This window comes from Saccoglossus kowalevskii, chromosome 7 (genome assembly GCF_978046115.1).
Source record: "Saccoglossus kowalevskii chromosome 7, keSacKowa6.1, whole genome shotgun sequence".
Taxonomy (NCBI): Eukaryota; Metazoa; Hemichordata; class Enteropneusta; family Harrimaniidae; genus Saccoglossus; species Saccoglossus kowalevskii.
The window spans coordinates 36354571-36364433 of NC_140647.1; the positions used below are offsets into that span (position 1 = coordinate 36354571).

The 9863-nt window shown below is 34.7% G+C and overlaps 1 protein-coding gene across 1 annotated transcript in view; it reads left to right on the forward strand.

Moving 5' to 3' along the window:
- The window catches only part of LOC100366606 (deleted in lung and esophageal cancer protein 1-like), a 31270-nt gene extending 21893 nt beyond the window's left edge, over positions 1-9377 (forward strand). The window contains exons 26-30 of the mRNA XM_085501532.1: positions 304-592; positions 2351-2515; positions 3335-3488; positions 7896-8019; positions 8921-9377. Of these exons, the coding sequence (XP_085357658.1) occupies positions 304-592; positions 2351-2515; positions 3335-3488; positions 7896-8019; positions 8921-9044 (856 nt within the window). The 3' untranslated portion in view covers positions 9045-9377. The remainder of the gene's footprint in view (positions 1-303; positions 593-2350; positions 2516-3334; positions 3489-7895; positions 8020-8920) is intronic.
- Positions 9378-9863: the final 486 nt, after the last annotated feature.

Sequence of the window (9863 nt, forward strand, 5' to 3'; positions counted from 1 at the left end):
GATATGGTATTCAGATATCCTTACTTCATCAAAATTGATCATTATTAAATGTATATACCTGTAGCACATTATTCTAAGAAAGCATTGAGTGCCAAAGTAAACTTTTGACACCATTCATAAATTTTAAACCCATATATTTTTCCAAAATTTTTGTCAATATTTGTAGCCAATAGGAAATTGCCTCTATTTGTTCAAAAAAAATTTCCAAAAATGTTGCACCAAAGTATAGTCAATATATTGTACTGGCATGCAAGATGCTCAGTATATGCCATGCATTTGATTCTATTGTCTGATGTGTTTTAGGCTTACTCTTGAGACTGTGGATGATGATGGTATGATATACAATGCTGCAGTTAGTGATCTGATGCAAGGCACTCAACTTCAAAGTAACTACATGAAAACATGCAGCTGTAAACTTACTAATATGACAGAAACTCCACTGACATTTAAACTTGTTACTCTACAACCATTCGTCTTGGTCAATCTGGATCCACCTGAAAGCAATTCGCTGTTCAGACAGAAATCATCCATCAAAAAACAAGGCATTAACGAAAGTCAATTGTACACACTGCGTCCACAGTATAATCTACAGGTATTGTGATGTTTATATATATATGGGAAATACACCATTCCTGTATTGTAGTACGATGTTGGTATGTATGATCAATACACCATTCCTGTGTTGGTATGTATTGGCAATACACCATTCCTGTGTCGTAGTTTGGTGTTGGTATGGGGCAGTACACCATTCCTGTGTTGTAGTATAGTGTTGGTGTGTATGGGCATTACACTATTCCTGTGTTGTTGTATGGTGTTGGTATGTATGGGCAATATACCATTCCTGTGTTGTAGTATGGTGTTGGTATGTATGGGCAATACACCATTCCTGTGTTGCAGTATGGTGTTGGTATGGGGCAGTACACCATTCCTGTGTTGTAGTATAGTGTTGGTGTGTATGGGCATTACACTATTCCTGTGTTGTTGTATGGTGTTGGTATGTATGGGCAATACACCATTCCTGTGTTGTAGTATGGTGTTGGTATGTATGGGCAATATACCATTTCTGTGTTGTTGTATGGTGTTGGTATGGGGCAGTACACCATTCCTGTGTCGTAGTATGGTGTTGGTATGTATGGGCAATACACTATTCCTGTGTTGTTGTATGGTGTTGGTATGTATGGGCAATACACCATTCCTGTGTTGTTGTATGGCGTTGGTATGGGGCAGTACACCATTTCTGTGTTGTAGTATTGTGTTGGTATGGGGCAGTACACCATTCCTGTGTTGCAGTATGGTGTTGGTATGGGGCAGTACACCATTCCTGTGTTGCAGTATGGTGTTGGTATGGGGCAGTACATCATTTCTGTGTTGTAGTACTGTGTTGGTATGGGGAAGTACACCATTCCTGTGTTTCAGTATGGTGTTGGTATAGGGCAGTACACCATTTCTGTGTTGTAGTATGGTGTTGGTATGGGGCAGTACACCATTGCTGTGTTGCAGTATGGTGTTGGTATATATCGGCAATACACCATTCCTGTGTTGTAGTATGGTGTTGGTATGTATCGGCAATACACCATTCCTGTGTTGTAGTATGGTGTTGGTATGGGGCAATACACCATTTCTGTGTTGCAGTATGGTGTTAGTATGGGGCAGTACACCATTCCTGTGTTGCAGTATTGTGTTGGTATGGGGCAGTACACCATTCCTGTGTTGTAGTATGGTGTTGGTATGGGGCAGTACACCATTCCTGTGTTGTAGTGTGGTGTTGGTATGTATTGGCAATACACCATTCCTGTGTTGTAGTATGGTGTTGGTATGTATCGGCAATACACCATTCCTGTGTTGTAGTTTGGTGTTGGTATGTATCAGCATTACACCATTCCTGTGTTGTAGTTTGGTGTTGGTATGGGGCAGTACACCATTCCTGTGTTGTAGTATGGTGTTGGTATGTATCGGCAATACACCATTCCTGTGTTGTAGTATGGTGTTGGTATGTATCGGCAATACACCATTCCTGTGTTGTAGTTTGGTGTTGGTATGGGGCAGTACACCATTCCTGTGTTGTAGTTTGGTGTTGGTATGGGGCAGTACACCATTTCTGTGTTGTAGTATGGTGTTGGTATGTATCGGCAATACACCATTCCTGTGTTGCAGTATGGTGTTGGTATGGGGCAGTACACCATTCCTGTGTTGTAGTATGGTGTTGGTATGGGGCAGTACACCATTCCTGTGTTGTAGTATGGTGTTGGTATGGGGCAGTACACCATTTCTGTGTTGTAGTATGGTGTTGGTATGGGGCAGTACTCTGTGATGACTTTATTGTAATGCTATGTCACTTTATTCATTCTAGGTCAAAGTGTCATTTTGTTTAACCATGGATTTGATACGTAAATACTTGTATGCTTTGGAGAATGGGGAAGAAATTGATGGAATTACATTGGTATACAAAGAAACTGAAAGGAGAATCCAGTTTTCACAAGACTTACAGATTAGGTTCAATAATGATACAATACAGGTAAGTACATGTATTAACAATGTACATGTGGTAGTGCATACATATTGGATATGGAGACTATTATAGGATCATTTAAAGATTTTTTATTTATAATTCAAAGATTCATAGAAAAGAGGACCAATCCTCTCAACTTGAGTGATAGGAATTCCATTCAAGTAAATGAATTCTCGTAAAACTTTCATGACAGATTTCCATTGACACATGATCCAACCAATCACAGAATTGTATTGGTAGTTTCTGTTACCATGGAAACAGCAAATTTATAAACTGAAGATTCTCATGAAATTTTATCGAGCCCTTGAACCAATCCATTAAATTGGAAGAGGTGTGGATCCAGTTGATATGGACACAGCCATTTTAAGAAGAGTTTCATTGAAAATTAAAAGAAGTTATGGATGGATGGATTCTCATCAAGTTTTTAGCAAGAATTGCTTTTGACCTAAGGACTAAGCAATTATGGATCTTGTGCCATGGAAATGACACTTTCGGAAATGATTGTGATGGATTTAGTGCATGACATGGAAACATTGCCAAATAACTGAAAAAGCTAGTGATGAATTTTCTTGATCTTCAAACATAAACCAAGTGATTGGATTTTAGTAGAGATCTGGATTTAGGTGCTATTATTTAGTTGCATTGTTTGGTTTGTTGAGTGAATAGAACTATTCAAGATTTAATTTGGCTTATATAAATATGATAAATGTGTCTTGTCATTAAAAGACTTACAATAGGATAAGTGAGGTTAACAAATTTACCTCTTTGACAGATCATTGTGCTCTCTACGTGCCTTATAATTATATTTATTTTTGTTTATTTCAGACACTTCCATTAGTTGCTACTGTTACTATTCCATCTCTTCAATTGTCTCATGAGTCTTTAGACTTTGGTACATGCCTTGTGGGTCAAGAAAGGCAACTTGAGATTTCACTTAAGAATTTGACAGGCTCTGGCAGTTACTGGACAGCTACTGTTGGTGAGCTAATACTATTGATTTATGATATGCATTATTACTGCTGTGTCACCTTTGTGAGAAGAGTACCACCAATAGAAGTGTGCTAGTTTGTATGTAGCTGTATGCTGAATCAATAAATTACTATAAACATGTGTTTCTGAGATTTTAAAATAATATTTAGTGATGCAACTTGTTCAGTAACAGAAATATTAATAAGTAAATCACTTGGCGGTTGGCAGTCTACACACAAACATTACTAGAACTGATTCACTAATTCTAGATGGCAGAAAACTTGTTAGTCTTATGTAGGTTGCTACACTTAACGTGTGCAGTGACTGCATGGAAAAAACCTGTTGTTTATACCCAAAGAAAAAATAATGGCAATGGTTCTTTAACAAGAACATAAAAACACCACAAGCTGATAATGGCAATGGTTCTTTAACAAGAACATAAAAACACCACAAGCTGATAATAGCAATGGTTCTTTAACAAGAACATAAAAACACCACAAGCTGATAATAGCAATGGTTCTTTAACAAGAACATAAAAACACCACAAGCTGATAATCGCAATGGTTCTTTAACAAGAACATAAAAACACCACAAGCTGATAATAGCAATGGTTCTTTAACAAGAACATAAAAACACCACAAGCTGATAATAGCAATGGTTCTTTAACAAGAACATAAAAACACCACAAGCTGATAATGGCAATGGTTCTTTAACAAGAACATAAAAACACCACAAGCTGATAATGGCAATGGTTCTTTAACAAGAACATAAAAACACCACAAGCTGATAATAGCAATGGTTCTTTAACAAGAACATAAAAACACCACAAGCTGATAATAGCAATGGTTCTTTAACAAGAACATAAAAACACCACAAGCTGATAATAGCAATGGTTCTTTAACAAGAACATAAAAACACCACAAGCTGATAATGGCAATGGTTCTTTAACAAGAACATAAAAACACCACAAGCTGATAATGGCAATGGTTCTTTAACAAGAACATAAAAACACCACAAGCTGATAATAGCAATGGTTCTTTAACAAGAACATAAAAACACCACAAGCTGATAATAGCAATGGTTCTTTAACAAGAACATAAAAACACCACAAGCTGATAATAGCAATGGTTCTTTAACAAGAACATAAAAACACCACAAGCTGATAATGGCAATGGTTCTTTAACAAGAACATAAAAACACCACAAGCTGATAATGGCAATGGTTCTTTAACAAGAACATAAAAACACCACAAGCTGATAATGGCAATGGTTCTTTAACAAGAACATAAAAACACCACAAGCTGATAATGGCAATGGTTCTTTAACAAGAACATAAAAACACCACAAGCTGATAATAGCAATGGTTCTTTAACAAGAACATAAAAACACCACAAGCTGATAATGGCAATGGTTCTTTAACAAGAACATAAAAACACCACAAGCTGATAATGGCAATGGTTCTTTAACAAGAACATAAAAACACCACAAGCTGATAATGGCAATGGTTCTTTAACAAGAACATAAAAACACCACAAGCTGATAATGGCAATGGTTCTTTAACAAGAACATAAAAACACCACAAGCTGATAATAGCAATGGTTCTTTAACAAGAACATAAAAACACCACAAGCTGATAATAGCAATGGTTCTTTAACAAGAACATAAAAACACCACAAGCTGATAATGGCAATGGTTCTTTAACAAGAACATAAAAACACCACAAGCTGATAATGGCAATGGTTCTTTAACAAGAACATAAAAACACCACAAGCTGATAATGGCAATGGTTCTTTAACAAGAACATAAAAACACCACAAGCTGATAATGGCAATGGTTCTTTAACAAGAACATAAAAACACCACAAGCTGATAATGGCAATGGTTCTTTAACAAGAACATAAAAACACCACAAGCTGATAATAGCAATGGTTCTTTAACAAGAACATAAAAACACCACAAGCTGATAATAGCAGAGGTTCTTTAACAAGAACATAAAAACACCACAAGCTGATAATAGCAATGGTTCTTTAACAAGAACATAAAAACACCACAAGCTGATAATAGCAATGGTTCTTTAACAAGAACATAAAAACACCACAAGCTGATAATCGCAATGGTTCTTTAACAAGAACATAAAAACACCACAAGCTGATAATAGCAATGGTTCTTTAACAAGAACATAAAAACACCACAAGCTGATAATAGCAATGGTTCTTTAACAAGAACATAAAAACACCACAAGCTGATAATGGCAATGGTTCTTTAACAAGAACATAAAAACACCACAAGCTGATAATGGCAATGGTTCTTTAACAAGAACATAAAAACACCACAAGCTGATAATAGCAATGGTTCTTTAACAAGAACATAAAAACACCACAAGCTGATAATAGCAATGGTTCTTTAACAAGAACATAAAAACACCACAAGCTGATAATAGCAATGGTTCTTTAACAAGAACATAAAAACACCACAAGCTGATAATGGCAATGGTTCTTTAACAAGAACATAAAAACACCACAAGCTGATAATGGCAATGGTTCTTTAACAAGAACATAAAAACACCACAAGCTGATAATAGCAATGGTTCTTTAACAAGAACATAAAAACACCACAAGCTGATAATAGCAATGGTTCTTTAACAAGAACATAAAAACACCACAAGCTGATAATAGCAATGGTTCTTTAACAAGAACATAAAAACACCACAAGCTGATAATGGCAATGGTTCTTTAACAAGAACATAAAAACACCACAAGCTGATAATGGCAATGGTTCTTTAACAAGAACATAAAAACACCACAAGCTGATAATGGCAATGGTTCTTTAACAAGAACATAAAAACACCACAAGCTGATAATGGCAATGGTTCTTTAACAAGAACATAAAAACACCACAAGCTGATAATAGCAATGGTTCTTTAACAAGAACATAAAAACACCACAAGCTGATAATGGCAATGGTTCTTTAACAAGAACATAAAAACACCACAAGCTGATAATGGCAATGGTTCTTTAACAAGAACATAAAAACACCACAAGCTGATAATGGCAATGGTTCTTTAACAAGAACATAAAAACACCACAAGCTGATAATGGCAATGGTTCTTTAACAAGAACATAAAAACACCACAAGCTGATAATAGCAATGGTTCTTTAACAAGAACATAAAAACACCACAAGCTGATAATAGCAATGGTTCTTTAACAAGAACATAAAAACACCACAAGCTGATAATGGCAATGGTTCTTTAACAAGAACATAAAAACACCACAAGCTGATAATGGCAATGGTTCTTTAACAAGAACATAAAAACACCACAAGCTGATAATGGCAATGGTTCTTTAACAAGAACATAAAAACACCACAAGCTGATAATGGCAATGGTTCTTTAACAAGAACATAAAAACACCACAAGCTGATAATGGCAATGGTTCTTTAACAAGAACATAAAAACACCACAAGCTGATAATAGCAATGGTTCTTTAACAAGAACATAAAAACACCACAAGCTGATAATAGCAGAGGTTCTTTAACAAGAACATAAAAACACCACAAGCTGATAATAGCAATGGTTCTTTAACAAGAACATAAAAACACCACAAGCTGATAATGGCAATGGTTCTTTAACAAGAACATAAAAACACCACAAGCTGATAATGGCAATGGTTCTTTAACAAGAACATAAAAACACCACAAGCTGATAATAGCAATGGTTCTTTAACAAGAACATAAAAACACCACAAGCTGATAATGGCAATGGTTCTTTAACAAGAACATAAAAACACCACAAGCTGATAATGGCAATGGTTCTTTAACAAGAACATAAAAACACCACAAGCTGATAATGGCAATGGTTCTTTAACAAGAACATAAAAACACCACAAGCTGATAATAGCAATGGTTCTTTAACAAGAACATAAAAACACCACAAGCTGATAATAGCAATGGTTCTTTAACAAGAACATAAAAACACCACAAGCTGATAATAGCAATGGTTCTTTAACAAGAACATAAAAACACCACAAGCTGATAATGGCAATGGTTCTTTAACAAGAACATAAAAACACCACAAGCTGATAATGGCAATGGTTCTTTAACAAGAACATAAAAACACCACAAGCTGATAATGGCAATGGTTCTTTAACAAGAACATAAAAACACCACAAGCTGATAATGGCATAGAAATAGCATTATCTGGCATAATCACAGACATACTAAATCTTGTTAATTAATATTATCATAATCACAGACATACTAAATCTTGTTAATTAATATTATCATAATCACAGACATACTAAATCTTGTTAATTAATATTATCATAATCACAGACATACTAAATCTTGTTAATTAATATTATCATAATCACAGACATACTAAATCTTGTTAATTAATATTATCATAATTTTGTTATTCTAGATAAACAAGCAAGTCACATTGAAGCTGGAATATTTGGTGTGACACCGGCTAGTGGTTACCTGGAGGCACATGTAACACATGTATCTCAGAGTAAAGCTTATATCAAGATTAACTTTACTGCAAGGTGAGAGCTACTGTCAGTCATTTATAGTTAGGGTAATATGACACAGGGTTTGTACTTCTAATAAATTATTCCCAAGTATTAATTGGGGAATATTCTGTCTGTTCATCTTGAGTCATTTCACGCTTTGATCAATCATATTCATACTTAACACACATTAATAATGACTTACATATGCACATCAATTTTCATTACCATTTGATTACGTATGGCTGACTGGTGGCCATGTTGGTCCTCAAAATTGCTAAATTCTGATTTCTTTCAAACTTTGTGTGATAATGAGACATATTGGGTTACAAGTGTATGTCATATTTTTTTGGGAGATTCAACCAAAAGTGGCCAATTGGTGACCGACTGGTAGCCATTTTGTTTTTATTCATGTCCATGCTGATTCCTCATTAATATATTGCCTGATTCAGTTGAAAATGTGCACACAAGTACTATACTCTTTGTAGTATCGTAGGTTGTATTATTTCTTAATTTAATCAAATTTGTTAATTTGACAGTCACTTTGTCCAAAATTAGCAGATTAATAAGATTAACAGGACTTTTTATCAGGATAATACATGTTGTTTAGCTGAATGTGTTGACTGCACTTGAATTTGAAAGTTGTACGAAAGCCTTTATTGGAAGTTCTTAACATATTGATGTATTGTATACAAAATATAGCAGTTATGGTATAGAAGCTTCTTGCTGATAGATGGCTTTTTCATAGAGTTTTCAGCATCTGAGGGTGACTTCAAATCAATTGAGCAGAAATGCACAAAAAGATTTATTGTTGTGAAAACAAAAAACTCAGTTGACAATGTTTTGCAATGACTGTGTTGCCTTCTAAAAGTACATATAGATTACATGAAAAGTGAAGTCATTTGTTAACAGTTTTCTTTCACTGTATTTTTTTCAGACACAACACTGATTATGAATGCGTGTTTATGTTCCAAGGCATGATGGGAGAAGAGCCAAGAAGATTGTATGTACGAGGTCAAGGGTCATATGATGGCAGGCATGAGGCCTTAGTTGATATCTAAAAGTATCAAATGTAATTAGCTTGCTGATGGCAATGCTCTAAGTTAGCTGAAAGAATAAAGGTCCCATGGTTGCCAGTGTATATTTGAATGTAAATTAGACTAAATTATATGAATGTTCTCTGTATGTAAACATATGTGTAAATAATTTGCATTTAGATATTTTCTGGTTTGATTTGTAAATTTTATTGCTTTATGTATATTATTCTACCAGGGCAATAAGATGTACATTTTTTTTATATAAACACTTTTTCCTGTGTGTAAATATTTCACAATTTAACCATACTGTAACAATAATTATATTGGGCAGCCTTATTAAATATTATTTTATGCGAATGAGTCTTGTACTATGCATGTCTACAAATTTTTCCACCATTCATTTTGAGACTGTGAAGGTTTTCATCAAGCAGGCAGGCAATGTGTTGAGTTAGCTTTAATGGTGAATATGAAGTCTATATCCAGAAGGCAAACATTTATTTCTAATCAGTATGTGTGTTGGCTCAAAAGATGCGGCTTATAAAGTTTCTTTTTGAAGTCTGCCAAAATAATGAAGAAATTAAATAAAAAAGCCCCCCCCCCCCCCCCAATACTTCTCAATTGTACCATTTTATTCACATCCACATTTATGGACTAGAAAAAAAAAATTGTTTTTAATAGGTGCAGATTTTTGATGGCAGTTTGTCAACAAGTGATAATGCATGACACACAGATCAACCTTTGCTTTCAATAAAAGTTGATTCATGTATTAGACTCTGATGAGTACAAATAAAACTTGTCAGAAATCTACCTAAAATTAAAAGGACTACTTGAAATGAATCTGTC